At 44.9% G+C, this 21576-nt stretch overlaps 1 protein-coding gene and 1 pseudogene across 4 annotated transcripts in view; one reads left to right on the forward strand and one right to left on the reverse strand.

Annotated features, from left to right (window-relative positions):
- Nucleotides 1–1916: 1916 nt before the first annotated feature.
- Nucleotides 1917–21576, reverse strand: part of CNNM1 (cyclin and CBS domain divalent metal cation transport mediator 1) — an 87301-nt gene continuing 67641 nt past the window's right edge. For 2 of the 4 annotated variants that reach the window (XM_060171509.1, XM_007534276.3), the window contains 4 exons: nt 8671–8854; nt 8371–8520; nt 7060–7161; nt 1917–4996 (listed from right to left, as the gene is read on the reverse strand). In XM_060171509.1, the coding sequence (XP_060027492.1) occupies nt 4917–4996; nt 7060–7161; nt 8371–8520; nt 8671–8854 (516 nt within the window). In that variant the 3' untranslated portion in view covers nt 1917–4916. The remainder of the gene's footprint in view (nt 4997–7059; nt 7162–8370; nt 8521–8670; nt 8855–21576) is intronic. The other 2 variants (XM_060171510.1, XM_060171511.1) reach the window with 2 other exon arrangements.
- On the forward strand, nt 18531–19153 carry LOC103123614 (large ribosomal subunit protein uL6-like; annotated as a pseudogene).

Genomic DNA, 21576 nt, shown 5'->3' on the forward strand with positions numbered 1-21576 from the left:
TCCACTCTACTGATGGAGCACACGCATTTCAAAAGATCACTTTGGGACCAGGAGCCAGCTCATCCTGGGGCCTTGGCACCTTACCCAGATGGACACTGTCATCTCCTTACGTGTGCCAGGGGAGCTCCATGGAGCAGCTCTGTGGTGTCTCTTCCTTTTTTCTCTCATCCATGGCTCTCCTCTCTCTCTTTAAAAATCTTGGGGGGAGGGGCTGGGTGGTGGCTTGCCCAGTAACACATGTTCCAGTGTGCAAGGACCTGGGTTCAAGTCCCAAGTCCCCGCTTGCAGGGGGAGATCGGGGGAGATCGTCACAAGGAGTGAAGCATTGCTGCTCTTTCTCTCTCCCTATCTCCCCTTTCCCTCTCATTTTATGTCTCTATACAAATAAATGAAAAATATTAAGGGGCAGGGGATGGTCTGAAGGCACTTAGAGTTGATATTGTTAAAACCCAAGGCCCCAGTGTTATTCTTTGGAGAAAAAAATCTTTACCCTGGTTCAGCATTTGATCCTCATCTCGCCTGCTCCTCGGTGCCCCTCCTCCCTTGAAACTATAACTAGTGGCGCTTCTGGTTGAGTGCAAGTATTGGTTGAGTGCTCTAGGACCCGGGTTAGAGGGTTAGAGCCTTCCGTTCCCCACCTTAAGGGGGGACACTTCACAAGTGGTGGAGCAGATCTGCAGATGCCTGTCTTTCACTTTCTCTCTTTCTGTCCTATCAAATAAAAATAGAAAGAACCCCTGATGGAAAAAGAAAAAAGAAACTGTAAGTACTAAGCCTACTGATACTTCTGATAAACTTTCACATACTTGAGTAGTTGTTACTCCTTTTGCTTTTCCCTGTGAAACCCCTCCCCCATATCCTTTGTTTTTCCTCACAGGATGTGGTTTCCAGATCTCTTCAGCTGCCCTGCAGAGAGTTCTGTGTGTGAGAGAGATAGTTTGAAATATTAAAATGATTTTGCGGGTCTCCAGGGTGCAATCCTGCCTGACAAAGTCTTTCTCTCATTAAGAAGTATGTAAGTTAAGGATCCCAGTTCGAGCCCTCAGCTCCCTACCTGCAGGGGAGTCGCTTCACAAGCGGAGAAGCAGGTCTGCAGGTGTCTATCTTTCTCTCCCCCTCTCTGTCTTCCCCTCCTCTCTCCATTTCACTGTCCTGACAATGACTATATAAATAACAACAACAATAATAACTACAACAGTAATAATAAAGCAACAAAAGGGAAAATAAATAGATAAATTTTAAAAAAGAATATAAGTTAAGGTAGTCAGGTGGTAGTGCAGTGGGTTAAGTGCACGTGGCACAAAGTGAAAGGACCAGTGTTAAGGATCTCATTTCGAGCTCCCGGCTCCCCACATGCAGGGGAGTCACTTTGCAATCAGTGAAGCCGGTCTGCAGGTGTCTATCTTTCTCTCCCCCTCTGTCTTCCCCTCCTCTCTCCATTTCTCTCTGTCCTACCCACCAATGATGACATCAGTAACAACAACAATAAAAACTACAACAAGGGCAACAAAAGGGAAAACAAGTAAATATTAAAAAAAGAATATATTAAATTGCTTTCTCTAGGGTAGTAGGACTAGTGAAAAGATAGCTAAAATTCTTCCTTAAACCAAAGTATTCTCACTAAATGCTAAAACGTTTCTATTGCTAAAAATCAAACAACCTAAACCTCAATCTTGATGGAATTTGGGCCTCTTAATTCTATTCTTAGAAAAGGGGTGGGAAGTAATACTGTGGTAAAGTGCACATTTTACTATGTGCAAGGACTCGAGTTCAAGCCCTAAGTCCCCAGCTCCCCAGCTGCAGAGGGGAGGTTTCATGAGAGGTGAAGCAGTCTGTAGATCTCTCTCTCTCTCTCTCTCTCTCTCTATATATATATATATATACACACACACACACACACACACATATTCCCCCTTTGCTCTAAATTTCGGCTGTATCAAGTAAAAGGAAAAAATTTACGATGAAAGGTGGCGAACCAGAGCATGCCTCTGGCATATGGTGTGCCAAGGATTGAACTTGGGACTCCATGCCTTAGAGTTCAAAGCTTGGAATTGTAGCTCTTTAGCACCTTTCAAGAAGATTTGCAGAAGTAAGCTAGTGTGGCCAGCACATTGTCTCAGTGATGGACAGTACCTGGGTCTGACCCCAAGACTATGAACTTGGGTACATACCTTGTGTAACACACGGGTCCAACAATGGCTCTTTCCCCTCCCTCCCTCCCTTCTCTTTCTTTTACCAGAGTGCTGCACAGCTCGAGCTGTTGGTGGTGCCAGAGATGAAACAATCAAACATGGAACCTCTCACATGCAAGTCCTTATGCTACTGATGTCCTGTCTGTCTGGTGCCAAGCCTTTCTCACCCCTATCTTAGTGTTTCTGGTCTTCAGGCACACTTCAGCTTCTCATTGGAATTTTATTTTCTATTTCCCCATTCATTTCTACAAAATCTTGCCTATCTGGCCATTCAGAGCAGAGCACCAGCACTTTTCTGTTACCTATTAAAGCCTCTCACTTTTTCAGGCAGCTGGGACTCAGGTAAGATAATTATTAGACCTGCATCATCCAACCTGCATCTCAATGAAACCACTTTAGAACTTGGGAGATCCCAGGAGTGAGGAAAATAGCCACTTTCCAGGAAAAAGCATTTTTTTTTTATTTAAAAATTATTTACAGTTCTCTAAGCTTTCATAAATGCTTTGTTTTAAAATTACTTCTCTATTTTTTTTTTAACCTGAAGAAAATCTTGGGATAAAGGGACTACAAAGACGCATGGTGACAGGCTCTGTGGGGACTTTGCAGAGATGTGGTGCAGCAGCAGTGGCCTGAGCCCCGAGGCCTGCAGGGGAATGAAAAGAAGACAAGCCAGGCAGGCACCCCTAGACCAGAGACTGCATGATGGCAATTCTTGCTAGAAGCTCATGTCTTTAGGTCTGAGGCATCTAGCACACAGGCTGACACTTTGCCAATTCCTTCTGGGCAAAGAGCAGGTGTTGGGGGTGGGTGGTTGCGGTAGAGTTGTCTACGAGAAGTCATGCACTGCTGAGCCTCAGGCAGAGTCAGGTAGGGGTGTGAAGTCAATGAAAGCCTGCTGGAAGACCTCTCCAGCTGGAAAGTGTTCACATGCTGTGGCCCTCCTGCCTGCAGCAGCTGCTCAAATTTGGTGGGGAAGAAGTGGGGGTGAAGCTTTGTGGGGTAGAGGCTGGACAATACTGTGTCAAAAATTTCAGAGGATTTCCAGTTCTTGGTGGGTACCTGTTTTTCCCCACTGGCTTGACAAAACATTTGAGAAAACCACTTGTTTCTAATAGTCTAATAATCTCAAAGGGCCTAGTATTCACTTTACTCTGCATTGTAGAAGCCTTGGGTTGAATGTTCCACTAAAATAGTGGTTTTCAACACTTTGTAGTTCTATGACCTTTGAAAATCCTATGACAGCACTAGCTCTCTGACAAACAAAAGAACATACACTAGATTCTGACTGTTAGGGGCAGAGACCCTCAAGTCCATCCATCAGTGGACTTCCCCTGGGGTTATAGACTCTAAGTTAAAAACTCCTGAGTTAAAGGTGAGCAGTTTCCTTTGAGATGCAAATTACCCAGGGGAATTATTAATCCCCCCAATTCCCATTTGATTATAGGGGCATGGGGATAATGACTTTGGAGGAAGGGGAGGGAGGCCTCGATGGTTGGGAATAATCTGGAGATTCAGCCGGCAGCATTAGATCACTGATTCCACATAAAGAGAATCCAAGGGGTGGGAGATGGACTAGAAGGGAAGATTATTGTCCTGAAGACAACTTTTTCTTCCACATTTTCCCAAAAGCTGGCTGTTAGGTTTTTGAATCAATGATTTTATCGACGTAGGTGCAGTCATGCTACCACCTAGTGGCCATCGTTGGAATTGCACCTGGCCTAGTATCCAGGCGGAAAAAAAAATTCAAAGATCTAATAAATTCTTGGAATAACGTTCATTTAGTTGACTTGCTGGGATGGAGTAATGGATGAATGGGGTGGTGGTGGTGGTGGATGGGGAAGAGTGATTCTTCATTGTTCCCACCTAATGCACATTGAAGTCGCTTGGCAGCTTGCATCCTTCTTGGCTGACCTGGGCACTCTTTGGTTTGTCATGGCTTAAACTTGCTTTAACAGCTTATAATTCTTATACATACATACATATATATATATCTGCTTTAAATAAAACTTAAAACCTGAAGTTCTGTCTCTGGCTCCCAATTAGGTCTCACTGCTCTTTTCCTCTCCCAGAGCAGATTTATTGATCGACCACTGACTGACTGACTGCTGGTCTGGAGCCAAAACAGATGTGTCCCTGGGAAAAACAGTGACTTGAGATTCCATTTCACATTCCTTCCATTCCAGCTGAGATATAATTCCCAGGCTGTTGGAACCCTTATCTAACAGGAAACTGGTCACTGACAGTTTTCTATACTATGATGTCACATGACTTCACGGTGGGGTCCCAGTGTTCTACAGTTCAGGAGTTCTTGGTGCAGTTCCTCAACTAACCTCTCTCTACTTTCTGGTCCATCTTCCTCTGTGCCTGTCTGTCAGTGGCTCCTTCTGAGCTTAAGCTAAGCATGAAATATGGCATCAGGAATCCCAAAGAACAGAAAGGGCACCAGGAGTCCCAGAGTGGTACTGTCAGCTGTGCTATGGGCAAGACCATTTCTAGTATGGTCCACTGGAGACACCTCTTTCCGTTCTGGCCACAGCAAGGCTCTGAGTCCAACTGGAGGCAACGAGGGAAAAATCTGCCAAACTGACAGCAACGGGTGAAGAGGTGGAAAGGAAAGCAGAACACGCTGTCACCTGTGGGAGGCTTTAGGGGAGGCAGATGATGGGATGGTGGGTTCTCCCCCAGAGCTCTGGAATCTCACACCCAGCCAGCACTGCCTGACTGTCATGTGATCAGGGGCGTTAAGTTGGAGTTCTCCTCAGACACTTGCTCTGCATCTGGTGACCTCTTCCTTTTCCGACCACCTGAAAAACACACTTTGTAAGGATCGGTGTGTCAGGATGGGAGAACTTTCATGTTCTCTTGGTGATGCAAACATTTTTTAATACAAAAGCAGAAATGGAGAGAGTAGCTCTCAATAGTGTGTCAGGAAGTAATCTGCACTGTACCCTGGTACTCATACCCCATATTTATATCCTGAAGAACTAGGATTCACCTTTCACCTGAGATGACATCTCCAAGATGCCAAAAAAAAAAAAAAAAAAAAAAAAAAACCCCACAACACAAACAACCACCACCACCAGGGTAGTGCCAAATGTAATGGAAATTTCCTAGGGGATATCAGGAAAGTCAGTACAATCCCCTGGGACCATGCCTTCCCTGCCCCTGCTGGCTCCAGCTCAGGCCAGACAGCCTCTGAGATAGGACAGATTGCATAGGTTTTGATGTCTCCCGAGTCAAAGTTTTAGTGAGTGTGGCTGGAGTCATTCCCAGGGACCTTCATCCTCTACCACTGAAGAAATCTCCTTCTGCAGGTGGAGTGATGACATAATTGTCTTCAATGATGGTATCACACTCTGGTCCTGTCTCTTGTTTTGAGGAAGGAGTTTTTTTTTTCTCACTTTGTTCTTTCTGCCTTCCATGGAGGATACTGCTTTCTCTTCTGGTCAGCAAGGCAGGTCGGACCTGCTCCATTTCCCACCTGAGCCAATCTCCTCTCTAAAACCTAGTGGTTCCCCACTCCCAGGAGTTCATCCAAGTATTGATGTTGAACTTAGGACACCTGAGCAGCACAGCAGAGGTCCTGGGCTCAGGCGAGCCTCTAGCACCAACTTTCCCAGTAACTGGGACTATAGGTTCACGTCCTGCACCCTGCTGCTTTCCTGGCTATTGAGCCGCCTGACACAAGTTCTTGAAAGGACAGATGGCAAATATGATAGGCTTTGCTGGTCATCTGATCCTACTAAAACTCTCAACTCTGCCATCGTATCTATCAGTTTTTTTAAAAACATTTATTTATTTATTCCCTTTTGTTGCCCTTGTTTTTCATTGCTGTAGTGATTATTGTTGTCGTCATTGTTGGATAGGACAGAGAGAAATTGAGAGAGGAGGGGAAGACAGAGGAGGAGAGAAAGACAGATACCTGCAGACCTGCTTCACTGCTTGGGTGGGGAGCTGGGGGCTCAAACTGGGATCCTTATGCAGTTTTTTTTTTTAAGTTTGTATTTGTTAATGAGAAAGATAGAAGGAGAGAGAGAAAGAACCAGACATCACTCTGGTACATGTGCTGCCAGGGAATCGAACTTGGGACCTCATGCTTGAGAGTCCAATGCTTTCTCTACTATTCCCTTTCCCAGACCATGTATTGTAGCTATGGTTAACAATGGGTCTAGCCAGCTTGGGGGGAGGTAGTGGTGCACCATGTATAAGGACCCAGATTCAAGCACTCAGTCCCCACCTGCAGGGGGGAAGCTTCCCAAGTGGTAAAGCAGGGCTATAGGTCTCTCTCTTTCTCCTCATATTTCCTCTCCACATCCTCTATTAATTTCTCTCTATCCTGTCAAATAAAAGGAAAAAAAATACAATCACAGGCAGGGGTGGGGGCAGGGTATCAGTATTTGATCTGTGAACATGACCTGTCAACTGCTATTCTAGACAACCGCCAACTGAGTGGGACAGATCCCCACTATGGAGGGTGCAGCACCAGCCTAAGCCCTGTTGTGGGCTTCTATGATTATTATAGTTCATTAGAATTCTCAAGAGGAGTCAGTAGTTCTTCCTCCAGGTTTAAGATTCAGGTTATCCTACCAGACAGTGGCTTTTGTCTATGTGAAGAGTTACTCTATGCGCAAGGACCTGAATAAGGACCTGGGTTCAAGCCCCTGCTTCCCACCTGCAGCTAGGACGCTTCACAAGTGGTGAAGCAGGTCTGCAGGTGTCTATCTTTCTCTCTCTTTCTCTACCTCCTCCTCCCCTCTCAATTTCTCTCTGTCCTATAAAATAAAAAGGAAAAAATTGGCTGTCAGAAGCAGTGGATTCATAGTGCTGGCATCCAACCCTGGAGGTGGGAAAAAAAAAAGTTACTCACTCAAGGTTCTCAGTAGTTTCTTGCCCATGGTTTCCTCAAGGTCACTGCTGCAGGGGCTGTTCTCTGTATCCAGGTTGATGTTACAACACTCACTGTCTGATGCTGAGAGAATGTAAAAAAGAATGAACTCAGGTCTGTCCAACCTATACACCCACTGATCTAGGGGGCCATATACTCCTCAGCAGGTGAAAGTTCAAGATCAGAGAGAAGGCAGTGGTAGCCACTACCAGGCAGAGAAGCTTATGAAGCCCTTGGCCTTAAAAAGTTAGTCAGGTGGCATTTCACAACCAGAAAAAGAACAGAGAAACAGAGAACTGGAGCAGGAGTCTAACTGTCCAAACACTAGCAGGAGAGATCAAGATGCCATCTCTTCTGTCTCTGCATGATAAAAAGCACACTTGAGAACAGGTGAGGTGCCTCCTTCCTCCATTTGCACAGACTCAGAAAATCACAAGTTCTCACAACAATATAGACTATGTTCTAGTCTTTCTCTAACAAACCCAGTGTGGAGGGATTCAGAATTCGAATTTCAGCTTAAGGATGAGGCCAGGGCCATTACTACCAATAGAGTAAGGAGACAAAGTGGTGTGGTGGGGACTGCACAGGCCCAAAGCCATGAGGCTGAGCCCACTTTGAATACAGTGTGTGCACTTGGGCAAGTCACTGTCTTTCACCAGTCACCTGGGTCCTCCCGTCAGGTGTCAGGTGAGGAGGGATGGATGAGATGCTCCCCAAAGGTTACCTCATCTCTTTCAGTCTTATTCCTTTGACATAGATTCTTGCTACATACTTAGCTACTAGACTCATTGTGTGGGGGAGAAAAAGAACATCAGTTTTAATTTCAGTCCTGAGGATGATGATTATATTTCAGTCTGTCTTAGTCCCAGGTGCGGACATATTGTATCAGTGACTCATAAGTTCAGTGCAAACCTGTCAGGCCACTGCTCTGGACTTCAGGGGTCTCAGACTATAGGGTGGAACAGATTGGGGATGTTTGTGTTGGAGGGGAGGGTAGCCATCAGCCTGAGGGTAAGCATAAGAGATTGTTTAAAGTCTGGAGAAATATATCTTAGTGAGACAAGCACAGAAGGTTCATGGAACTGGTGGGAATCTGGAGCTTGGATTAACAACACCATCAAGTAGGAAGCATGCCATGTCTCAGAGGAAGCCAATATGATCTCAGATCTCAGGACAAGTCCAACAGATTTCTTCTGGTCTCTAGGGCCCACTGGAAGGGAGCCATGGGTTCCTCCTGGACCATCCCAGTGCCTAGTGGTCTTCTGGCTAGTCCCAGCCCCGCCATCCCCTGACCTGCTCTGGTGGGAACAGCTGCAGGAGACAGAGAGAGCTGCTGTGTGTCCTGATCTTCAAAGTCCGTCATCTCCTCCTGAGTGAAGGCCATCTCCTCCATCCTCAAGTAAACGACCTCGCTGGGGCTTCTCAGCCCATCAGAGCGGCTGCCTGGGGGGGTGGGGGCTGGGGGATGGGGAGGCAAGCATGTCACCCCTGCTCTGGAGGAGACCTGGGACTCTGAGAGGCACAAGATGGCAGCTCCAGGCAGTGCAGAGAAAGCAGGCAGGGCCACCCCCTCCCCAAGGCATCCCAGCTCACATGGAAGGCTGTTCCTGGTGTTCAGGAGGGCAACAACAGGGTCATCCTTGGGTGTCTGGGGGGTGCCCCGCGTTGTGGGGGCCTTAGTGGAGTCTCCGTCAGTGAAGGCTTCCATGTCAGGGGACTGGGGGGAGCTGTCCATGTGGCAGGCAGTGAGCGCATTCTGGTACTGTTGGCGAGTGATCTGGAAGGAAGAAATGGAGGGGAAGAGCTCAGGAGGAGCTGGGCAGAGCTCTTCTTGGGTGTGGTCCACCTTCCCCAGTTCAGAAGCAGCAGACAAGGGTGTTTGGAACCCCTACCTCTGCAACACAGCACCTATGAACTGAGAGCCTTACTCAAGCTGTACCCACAGCCTAGCAATTGGAAAACAAGGGCAGGGCCCTTTGTTTGCCACCGGAGTTCCCTCTGCCATTTTTATTGACCCACAAGAGCCAAGCCTTCTGAATCCCAGGGCAGAAGGGAGGGCATCATCAGTTTGCAGCAAGGTTCCCCATGGAGAATGCATGTACTTAGAGGTTTAAAATGCACTTATACTATTACAAAGGTCTTCTTTGTTCAGAGCTGTTCAGTGGAGACTTGGGAAGAAAGGTCCACTGCCCCAAGTCTCCCTGTCACCAAGCTGGAGGCCAAGCATAAGACAGCCTGGACATTTCAGATTTGGAGTTGGCCATTACCAGATGTGGAATCATGGTGCCAGGTGGGCAAAGTCCCCCACAGAGATCTCCCAGCTTCTCTTCCTTAGGAGGAGAGTCAAACCAGTGACTTCCCTGATGCACCAAACTTCCCCCATAAGTGAAAACTCAGCCAGGCCCAATTGGAAACAATTCTAAGCAGGACTAAATGACTTTTTTTTTTTTTAATAGGAAGAAGGGCTCTCTGGCACCTGATCTCTGGAGCTGGGAATCCTGGTTTCCGGTGGTCACTGGCTAACTTTTGCACCACAGAGGATTGTGATGCTATGGAATCAGAGAACAGCTTTGAGGGGGCTGGGTAGTGGCGCACCTGTTTGAGTGAACATGTTACAATGTGCAAGGACCGGGGTTCAAGCCCCCAGTCCCCACCTGCAGGGGGAAAGCTTTGCGAGTGGTGAAGCAAACAAACACACACAAAAAATAAAAAGAGAACAACTTTGAAGGAAAATGAGAACACCATATGGCACAACACCCAGTGCAAGTACCATGGTCTGCTAAAATATTCCTGTGTCTTTATTGCAGGTAGCTAGAAAACTGGTCAAACTACATCTGTGCTCATTTTACCTTCTCTTTGCCTGAGGGGCAGGTACTACATGTTGGGACAGTAAAGAAATAGGAGAGAAGGGAGTCAGGCAGTAGTGCAGCAGGTTAAGCACACGTGGTGCCAAGCACAAGGACCGGCATAAAGACCCCAGTTCGAGCCCCCAGCTCCCCAACTGCAGGGGAGTCGCTTCACAAGAGGTGAAGTAGGTCTGCAGTTGTCTTTCTCTCCCCCTCTCTGTCTTCCCTTCCTCTCTCCATTTCTCTCTGTCCTATCTAACAACGACGACATCAATAACAACAACAATAATAACTATAAAACAATAAAAAACAAGGACAACAAAAGGGAAAATAAATTTAAAAAAAGAAATAGGAGAGGAGATGGCTAAGATTTACATGTGGGAACAGAGAAGCTTGATGTTGGTTTGGTATCTCTTGCAAGGGCCCCTTCTACAGTGACAACTTGTCAACTGTTGACAGTGCGATTGACTCCATTTTTCTAGTGGTAGGTTCCTATGGTCCTTTAGTTTTCCCCCTAAATATCTTAGAATCATCAATGCTAACAGGAGCTTTCTGACATGAACCCTTACTCTGAGAAATATTTAGTGCTTAGCAACCATTCAGGGTCTCCACAAAAAGAAATATATCTTTCCCTCAAGTTGGGAGCCCACTACTCTGTTGAACCTTACCACATTATCCTTTCTTCTTTCCTTAACAAACTTCAGGAGATTTTGCATGAGGACCAAGTCAATTCTAAGAATAACTGATTCATGGGGGCCAGGTAGTAGTGCAGCAGGTTAAGCGCACATGGCATGAAGCGCAAGGACTGGCCTAAGGATCCTGGTTTGAGCCCCCGGCTTCCCACCTGCGGGGGGGGGGGTGTCGCTTTACAGGCAGTGAAGCAGGTGTCTATCTTTCTCTCCCCCCTCTCTCCCCCTCCTCTCTCCATTTCTCTCTGTCCTATCCAACAACAACAATAATAACCACAACAACAATAAAAAAAGGGGGGCAACAAAGGGGAGAAAATAGCCTCCAGGAGCAGTGGATTTGTGGTGCAGGCACCAAGCCCCAGCAACAACCCTGGAGGCAAAAAAAAGAATAACTGATTCACCATAAAGATACCAGTGAAGAATGTAATTTTTTTTTCCCCCTTCAGGACTTATACAGACAACACAAGATTAACACTGGAGCTCAGTGCCTGCATAATGACTTCACCACTCCTGGTGTCCATACTCCCTTTCCTTCTTCCCTTCCTTCCTTCTTTCCTTCCCCTTCCTTCCTTCCTTCCTTCCTTCCTTCCTTCCTTCCTTCCTTCCTTCCTTCCTTCCTAACAGGGACAGAAAAGGGATGGAGGGGATAAGAAGAGAGAGAAGGAGAGACACCTGCAGAACTGCTCCACTACTTATGAAAGTCTCCTACTGAAGGTGGGACCAGTGTCTTGAACTGAGGTCCTCAAGTGTGATAACTGTGTGCTTTCTACTAGGTGCACTGCATTTCAGCCCCTGATAACACAAGTTTCTAATCAGTCAGCTGATCTATAGGTGGGCAAATACAGTACTCTTCTTAGCAGTTCAAATCAGAGGCTCTCCACCTTCAGCACCAGAATTACCTGGAAGGCTTGTTAAAACAAGATCTCTAGGGTCAGTGAAATAGCTTGCTTGGATAATGTGCTGCTTTGCCATGTACACAACACAGATCTGAGCCTAGTCCCCACATAGAAGCTTTGGCACTGTGGTCTCTAACTCTGCCTTTCTGTCTTTGTCTAATAACAACAAAAACAACAACAGAAAAAGAAGACTACAGAGGCCAGGTGGTGGCGTAGCGGGTTAATTAAGCACACATTGTATGAAGCTCAAGGACTGGCACAAGGATCCAGGTTCTACCCCCTGGATCCCCACGTGCAAGGGGTTTGTTTCACAAGCAGTGAAGTAGGTCTGCAGGTGTCTTTCTCTTCCCCTGTCTTCCATTCCTCTCTCAAATTCTCTGTCCTAGCCAATAAAGTGGAAAAATGGCCTCCAGGAGCAGTGGATTTGTAGTGCTGGCACCTAGCCCCAGTGACAACTCTGGAGGCAAGAAAGAAAAAACAAACAAACAAAAAAAGACTGCTAAACACTCTCAGTGTTTCTAATTTGCTAGGTGTGTGAGCCTGGGAATCTTCATTTCTAGCAAGTTCACACATGATGATGCTAGTTTAAGAGGCCACATTTTGAGAACCACTGACTTAAAACCTGATTAGAATCAGACACAGTCCTGCTTAGGCTAGTGTTTTCTCTTTCTTTCCTTTCCCCCTTTTCCTTTCTTTCCATTCCCCTCCCTCCCACCTCCAACCTCCCTCTTTCTCTCCCTTCCTTCCTCCCATATTAAATTATGATAGAGACAGAGAGAAATAGGGTGAATGAGGGACAGAAGAAGAGAGACACCTATAGCCTGCTCCACCACTCATGAAGCTTCTCCTTCCCCTGCAGGCAGAGACCATGGCCTCAAACCTTGCACATGATAACGTGTGTGCTTTACTGGTTGCACCTGGCCTCCTGTATTTTCTGCCTTTAAGGGATTTTAAAGGATAAAGAAGCAAAGTTAACTGGATTTACTATACTTCAGGTCAAAATTGTATGCCCATAGCTGGATGGTTTTACTCATATGTGGAATATAAATGATAAAAGCAAATGAACTTGCCAAACAACCATAGAAATAACCCTTAGGGGCTGTGAAAAATATGGTTGTTGCCAAAGAGAAAAGGGATGAGGAAAATGAGTGGTGGGGTGGGGCAAATGGATTGTGCTATGGCAGTGGACCTTTGGTGATGGGTGCAGGGTCTGATTCACATATATAGGGGTGAAGCTGTACTCTGAAATTTTACAGTATTGTAAATCTGTGATTATAAAGTGAAACTGATTAAAAATGACACATCCTAAACTATGTAGCATGGGATGAAGGCGTCTCAGTTTAGCACAGCTGATCTTTGCAGCCTCCTCTGGTCATCTCCATCAGGAACAACATAATGGACCCCTCTGTGGGCCCCCATAGGACCTTGCCCTCAATATGGATCAACAATGGTAAAGAATGTTTCATTTTCTGAAGGGAGGTTGGATAGCATACTCTACCTATCACCTAAGGATGATGGGTCCTGAAATTAATGCAGCCTGGAAAGCTTTTTTTTTTTTTTTTGCCTCCAGGGTTACTGCTGGGGCTCAGTGTCTGCACCATGAATCCACTGCTCCTGAAGGCCATTTTTCCCCCTTTCGTTGCCCTTGTTGTAGCCTTGTTGTGGCTATTATTATTGTTATTGTTGATGTCATTCATTGTTGGTTAGGACAGAGAGAAATGGAGAGAGGAGGGGAAGATAGAGAGGGGGAGAGAAAGATAGACACCTGCAGACCTCCTTCACCAGCCTGTGAAGTGACTCCCCTGTAGGTGGGGAGCTGGGGGCTCGAACTGGGATTCTTATGCCGGTCCTTGCGCTTGACACCATGTGTACTTAACCTGCTGCACTACCATCCGACCCCGCCTGGAATGTTCTTACCCGTGACTACAGAATGCCAGCTCAGACCTACAGGGATGCAGAGATTACATAGGCTCCTCTGCTAACTATGGGCTCTCGATCAAATCAATGGGGTTTACAGTCAACAATATTTATATACTTTTCCCATATTTGGGAGCTACTCTCATCGCTGGCCCCTGATCCAGCTTTCTAGTCCTTTTTCCAACTATGACACCATCTCCCCAGACAATAACTTAGGTCATATGCACTTTACCTGTCAGGCTTAGGCAAAAACTAGTGAAGTCATGGGCCCCTTGGAATATTCCTAAAATAGACTTACTAGCTTTGTCTAAAACAGGGACCCCAAATCTTCATCTGTAATATTCTTGTCTTTAGGTTCCTGAATACTCAACAACTTGTTCTGCTTTATATCTGTAATATATTTTCAGCCACGGAGTTCCAGATGCTATCATGATGCCAACCTGACTTCACTGGGCCAACGACCTCACCAATGTGTCCTGGAGCCCCACCTCCCCAGATCCCTGCTACATTAGGGAGAGAGACAGACAGGCTGGGAATATGGATCAACCTATCAATGCCCATGTTCAGCATGGAAGCAATTACAGAAGCCAGACCTTCCACTTTCTGCACCCCACAATGATCCTGGGTCCATACTCCCAGAGGGATAAAGAATAGGAAAGCTATCAGGGGAGGGGATGGGATATGGAGTTCTGGTGGTGGGAACTGTACCCCTCTTATCCTATGATCTTGTCAATATTTCCATTTTATAAATAAAAAATTAAAAAATAAAAGAAATTTCCCTAAAACATGTCTACTTTGGGGTCCGCCCTCAGCCTAAAACTTTATTTGTGGTCACACACACACACACACACACACACACACACACACACACACACTCAAAATCAAGCATGCATTATAATCTGGAACCACCAGCTGACTGTGATGACTGTGATGAATCCCATGCTGATGACTCAGGGACAGGATATGCTTTGGATAAAGGATCAAAGTAGCATGCTACTCAGCAGCAAATGCTGGAGAGGTTGTGGGGTTAAAGGAAACTCCCTGCACTGCTTGTGGAAATGTCAATTGGTCCAACCTCTGTGGAGAACAGTCTGGAGAATTCTCAGAAGGCTAGAAATGGACCTACCCTATGATCCTGCAATTCTATCCTAAGGAACCCAACAAACCAATCCAAAAAGATCTTTGTACAAATATGTTCTTAGCAGCACAATTTGTAATAGCCAAAACCTGGAAGCAACCCAGGTGTCCAACAACAGATGAGTGGCTGAACAAGTTGTGGCATATATATATATTACTCAGCTATTAAAAATGGATTGACTTTACTGTTTTCAGCTGATCCTGGATGGAGCTTGAAGAAATCATGTTAAGTGAAATAAGTCAGAAACAGAAGGATGAATATGGGATGATCTCACTGTCAGGCAGAAGTTGAAAAACAAGAAAAGAAAACACAAGTAGAACCTGAACTAGAATTGGCATGTTGCACCAAAGTAAAAGATTCTGGGGTGAGTGTGTGTGTGGGAAAATACAGGTCCAAAGAGGATGACAGACAACCTAGCGGGGTTTGTATTATGTGGAAAACTGGGAAATGTTATGCATGTACAAACTATTGTATTTACTGTCGAATGTAAAACATTAATTCCCCAATAAGTAAATTTGAAAAGAAAGTAGCATGCTACTTACTCATGCCTCCAGGGATAGCTGGTCTTAACACTGGTAGCACATGAGAACCATCTGGGGTTTTTAAAAAAAATCCTTGATGTAATGTTTGGGAAATAGCTCAACTGACAGAGCCCTGGGCTTTAATGCCCAGGGTTCCTGGTTCAATCCCTGGCGCTACATGTGCTGAAGTGCTCTTTTTCTTGCATGCAATAAATAAAAGATATTTACAAAAAAATCTTGACACCAGGGAAATACTCTTGAGCAATTAAACATGGATCTCTGAGATGAGGAGGGAAGCCCAGACATCAGTTTTTTAAAGCCCTCAGGTAATCCCAATGCAAGCCAAGGGTGAGAACCATGGTTCTGGATTCTTGCAAATCCTTCCTTGTGATCAATTGCCATTGTTTTCACTCCTCCTCTTGATAACTGCTTTTGCTGATATAAGGCTTTCACAATGGACTCCCAGCTTACATAAAAGATTGAAATAAGAAACCTCTATAGGGGGTCAGGCGGTGGTGCACCCAGTTGAGTACACACAGAATCATGCAGAAGGATCCAGGTTCAAGCCTCTGCTCCCCACCTGCAGGAGGGGGGGATACTTCATGAGCGGTAACTCAGGTCTGCAGGTGTCTATCTTTCTCCCTCTTTATCTCCTTCTCTCCCCTCAATTTCTTTTGTCAAATAAAGTAGAAAAAAGGAAAAAAGGGCTGCCAGGAGCAGTGGATTCATTGTTCTGGCACTGAGCCTCAGTGATAATCCTGCTGGCAATAAAAAGAAAGAGGAAGAGGAACAGGAGGAGGGGGGAGGGGGAAAAAGAAACCTCTAGAACAAGGATTAAAAAAAACTGTCAAGGGGCTGGGCAGTAGTGCAGTGGGTTAAGTGCACATGGCACAAAGCTCAAGGACCGTCATAAAGATCCCAGTTCAAGCCCCTGGTTCCCCACCTGCAGGGGGGTGGCCTCACAAAGTGATGAAGGAGGTTTGCAGATGTCTATCTTTCTCTCCCCCCTCTCCATTTCTTTCGGTCCTATCTAGTAACAGTAATGGCAACAATAACAACAGCATCACAATGGGAAAAATGGCCTCCAGGAACAGTGGATTCCTAGTGCAGGCACCAAGCCCCAGCAATAACCCTGGAAGCAAAAAAAAAAAAAAAAAGAAAAGAAAAAGAAAAAAGAATTAGAGGTAGTTGTAAAAAAAAAAAACTGTCAAAACTGGGGTCAAGTAGTGGCACACCGGGTTAATCGCACATAGTACAAAGCGCAAGGACCTATGCAAGGATCCCAGTTTGAGCCCTGGCTCTCCACTTGCGGGGGGGGGGGGGGAGTTGCTTCACAAGTGGTCAAACAGGTCTGTAGGTGTCTATCTTCCCCTCCCCTCTCAACTTCTCTATCCAATAAAATGGGAAAAAGATGGCCGCCAGGAGCAGTGGATTTGTAGTGCAGGCACCAAGCCCCAGTGATAACCCTGGAGGTAAAAAAAGAAAAAAAAAGTCAAAACTAAAGATGAAGTCAATATGTAGTCTTTCATTTCCTGATGTCTTCCTGAATCATATAAAAATTCATTTTATGAATCCTTGAAAACATTATTGCTGGGGGTCTTGGAGACAGCTCACCCAGCAGAACATGCACTTTATCATATACAAAGCCCTGCGCATCGGCCCTGACACCATATGAGAGCAACACAACATTAGGAGAAGCTCCACGGAAAATGGAGCAGTGCTGTGGTGCCTCTCTCAGGAGAGAAATTGCTGGGGCATAGGGTAGGTCCATTTCTATTGTACTATAAATCATTATCCCCTCAATAAAATGATTTGAAAAAAACATTAAAGAAACAGTTACACATAGCTACTGGCTATTTTACTACACAGTGAAAACTTAGCAGATCAACCTGAGCCACTCTGCACAGTCTTGGAAATCCAGCTTTGCACAGCCCATCATATTCCCATGACATATCAGTGTAGAACCACTGGGCTAACTTATCTCTTCATGGTGCCTTGAATGCAAGGTGCCAAGCTTCTTTGTTTTCCATACCCCTGTTTAATGGTGTCCATCATTTCCTAACTCTTAAAGGTATGGTCCATTCTCTAGTTAATATAGTCTGGAAAGGAGATGCCACACAATTTTATAATCAACTAGATGCTAGCCTGTACTGGTCACTGTAATTTAGCTTAAGTTTTTTTTTTTTTTCTAATTATGTTTGAATCTACTAAAGAGGCAGAGGATGCATGTTCACACTCAACACATACACATGACTGGCACAGCAAGGGAATCGGATCACTTTGCCATAGTAGACCAAAGTATTTCTTAGCAAAATCTTGAGTTAAAATAGTCTTCTCTCTTACTTTGGCTGGTGAAGAACTCGTGTCCTCTGACTAAAAAAAAAAAAAAAAAAAAAAAAAACAAAAGGAGATCAATTTATCTTGAAGGTAGAAAAGTAGAAAAGGTGTTTGAACAGTAGATAGAGACTGTCCAGAAGTTAGCCTTTCAGCCAGAGTGAAGTATGGTCTCTCCTAAAATGTCACAGTGTTCATCCCTCAAAGCATAATCCTGCAATTTAGGGATTCTGCCACCACACGGTGATGGGCTTCTTGGGAACAGTTACACAATTCATATTAGAAAACCATTCTAAGTTAGAGATATTTACAGGACACATTTCTAAAAAATTCATAAGAATTCTTGGGCTGTTGAAATATTTCACTTGAGTAGTGGGTGCACCACAAGCTTTGCTCTCACTGCATTAAAGGAAACTTCAGTGCTGTGGTCTTTTCTACTCTCTTTGTCTCTCTGCTTTCTCTGTCTCAGTCAGTCAATCAATCAATCACTCAATCACTCAGTCAGTCAACTCTGAGGCTCAGGAGGTGAGGCAGTGGTCAAGGCTTTGGATTTAAGAAACATGAGGTCCAACATCACAGGTGCCAAAGTGATGTTTTGCGTCTCTCTCATTAATAAATCAATCTTAAGAAAGAAAAAAAGAACAGTATAGTCTGATATATCAGCCACCAGCCACATGAAATGTAGCTAGTCCACAGCTGGGAAAATAGCTCACTGGGATAGTGTGTTGCTTTGCCTTGTGCATGACTCAGGTTTGAGTTTGGCCTCTACTAGCCTCTACCCATTGAAGTACTGTGTACATTCAGTACTGTGGTCTCTCTCTGCTTCTCTGTCTCTATCTAAAAAAATTCACAAAGATTAGTATCTTCCTCACTTTTTAACACATTTAATCACAGCTTCACTATCTTTCACAGATAATCATCTGAAATACTTTTCTACCTATGCTTATATCTACTTTGAAATCATTTCGCTCCTGAACTTCAACTGTTCTGGAACTTTGTTTTGTTGGACATGAAAAGTCCTTGAAAACTCTTCTGTAGTCAGTCCCCCCCCCCCACTTTATTTGGGGGGGGGCACAATCTATAGCTTCTTAAAAACCTCTCCCTGGACAAGAACGTGATGACGAAAGACATTCCTTCTTTGCTGGATCTACTGCGAGAATGAAGACCATTCTCAGCAACCAGACCATCGACATTCTGGAGAATGTCAACATCTTTCTGAAGGGGCACCCGGTCATCATGAAGGGCCCCAGAGGCACCCTGCGGAGGGACTTCAACCACATCAATGTAGAGCTCAGTCTCCTTGGAAAGAAAAAGAAGCAGCTCCGAGTTGACAAATGGTGGGGAAATAGAAAGGAACTGGCTACTGTTCGCACTATCTGCAGCCATGTACAGAAAATGATCAAGGCTGTTACACTTGGGTTTCCGATACAAAATGAGGTCTGTGTATGCTCACTTCCCTAGCAACATTATTCAGAAGGATGGGTCTCTTGTTGAAATCAAAAATTTCTTGGGTGAAAAACACATATGCAGGGTTTGAATGAGATCAGGTGTTGTTTGCTCCATATCTCAAGCCCAGAAAGATGAATTAATTCTTGAAGGAAATGGCATCAAACTTGTATCAAATTCAGCTGCATTGATTCACCCAGCTACAACTGTTAAATACAAAGCTATCCGGAAATTTTTGGATGGTATCTATGTTTCTGAAAAAGGAACAGTTCAGCAGGCTGATGAATAATCTCTAAATTGTCCGGTCACACGAGCAGCAAAATAATGGAATGACTCATCAGACCTACTTGTGATCTCTTGAAAGATGCAATAAAACCCACTACCGGTTTGGAACTTTTCCTAAATGAATAAATAAATAAATCACCTCTCCATGTTCGAAGGGAGGTAGATGGGAAAAGAGTCTAAAAGACCAGCCGAATCATTAGTCCTAATCAGTCTATCAAAGCAAGAGAGAATTTCCAATTTTAGCCTAAGATAGCACCTTAATTTTCATTCAAAAGCAAAATAAGAAAGCCAGGGAGTCGGGCGGTAGTGCAGCGGGTTAAGCACAAGTGGTGCAAAGCACAAGGACCAGTGTAAGGATCTCGGTTCAAGCCCTCGGCTCCCCACCTGCAGGGGAGTTACTTCACAAGTGGTGAAGCAGGTCTGCAGATGTCTATCTTTCTCTCTCCCCCTCTGTCTTCCCCTCCTCTCTCCATTTCTTTCTATCCTATCCAACAACAATGACATCAATAACAACAACAATAAAACAACAAGGGCAACAAAAAGGGAATGAATAAATAAATAAATGAATAAATATTAAAAAAAAGAAAACCAAAGCTCAAATAAAACATTTGTATTAAAACAATAGCTTGAACTTAAAGATCTCATAGAACAACCATGATGACTGAGACTAGAGCTGTAAGAGTAAAGAAGGTTTGTTTTTGTTTTTTAAATAAAGTTTTAATAGGTTTCTCTCCTCTATTCATCTTCTACTTTTGGCAGTCTCCTCAATTTCAAAGGCCATGTTTCCCTGTGCTGCTTAGCTGCCTAGGTTGCAGCAGCATCCTCAGGCCTGAGTAAAAGGACAACACCTGTGCTTGGAAACTGAGCTGGAACTTAGGGTTCCCCACACATCCACTATCTCACATCAGGAAAGAGACTCCCTTCCATGTTTTTTTTTTTTTTTAATCCTTGTAACCTGTTCCTTTTCCTGTTTTAGGGCAGCTATGTGAGATTATCTGTATGTTTTAGGAAAACCCTTACAAGCATAATGTTAGGTAGTCACTTTAATACACTGCCCTTTAAGGAGTTGCCAGTCCCTAAGTTGAGAGTGCTCTCCAATTGATACCTCTAGTGATGGTTCAGAAAACTCTGGATTAACCACATTTGTTCATTAAGTATGACTCCTTAAATCCTCATACTGATTTTCTGAACTTATGATACAAATAGTGTTACAGACTGGGCCCCCTTCTATAAAAATATTATTTATATATTTATTATTGGATAGAGACAGATAAATTGAGAGGGGTGGGGAAGATAGAGGGAGAGAGTCACCTGCAGACTTGCTTTACCACTTGTGAAGCTTTCTCCCTTGCAGGTGGGGGCCAGGGACTTGAACCTGGGTCCTTGCACACTGTAGTGTGTGCGTTTAACCAGGTGCCCCACTTCCTGGCCCTCCTACTTCTAAGGACAGTTAGCAGCAAGGTTTCTGAGATGGATGCAGTTGGGAAGATGGGCTGATGTTTTCTGAGGTTTAATCTTACTGTCACATTAGACTTGTCAAGTGTCCACAGTCACACCTGTAAGCACTGCTGCATGAGCGTCTGCCTTCAATTATCCTTGGACCCTTCAACTCTGAATTCCCACAGCTGTCTCCTAAGGGCAGGGACTTCAGGGCAAGGACTTCGAGACAGACTCAGGTGGGTCTGTCACTTGTCATCCTTGTGATACCTCAAGTCCCAACATCTTTATTTGTAAGATGGAAATGACAGCTGTGCTTGCCTCACTGGATGGTGTAAGGCTCAGTGCGTAATTCAGCCTGGCAAAGCACACTGCACAGACAGCCCAGTCGTTGTCCCAGCCACCCACCCACAGATCCTCTCTGGTAACTTTCCATGGTGATGTTTGTCAGCTAGTGTTAGTTATAGCTGAAAGTGTTTGCAAGGTTCTGGAACAGAAAGAGCCACCCAAGCACACACTGCTCTCAATTAATCACGAGTGTGTAGATAGGAGGAAAGCACCACCCCCACACACACTTTTATGATTTCCATGTACCTCTGGGGCCCCAGTCTGTAAATGGGATAGCAGTTATCAGGTGAACTCTTTGGGGTTTGGCTGGATTTGCATAAGAGTGGCTGTCTCTTGATCACAGACCTGAGCGCGCAATGGTTTGCAGCATGCCGGCCAACCAAACAAATCAAACCTATGCAAGCAGGAGGAAGGAGTTTGAAAAACATTTCTCTGCAATACCAGGTTCAGTGGGAGGCATGAGGAAATAGCTCCCCTCCTCCTAGTCACAAGGCACTAAGGAGCACGGCTGCCTCCCCCCACCACTGCAAAGCCCTTCTCTTGAACAACAATGGCAAGGTGGAGTCAGAGGACTGTAGAGGATTTTCACGCAGTATAGGCTGAACTGTTTCAGACTTTGAAATATTAAGATGTGAAGATATG

The sequence above is a fragment of the Erinaceus europaeus genome, chromosome 14 (genome assembly GCF_950295315.1).
Source record: "Erinaceus europaeus chromosome 14, mEriEur2.1, whole genome shotgun sequence".
Lineage (NCBI taxonomy): Eukaryota > Metazoa > Chordata > Mammalia > Eulipotyphla > Erinaceidae > Erinaceus > Erinaceus europaeus.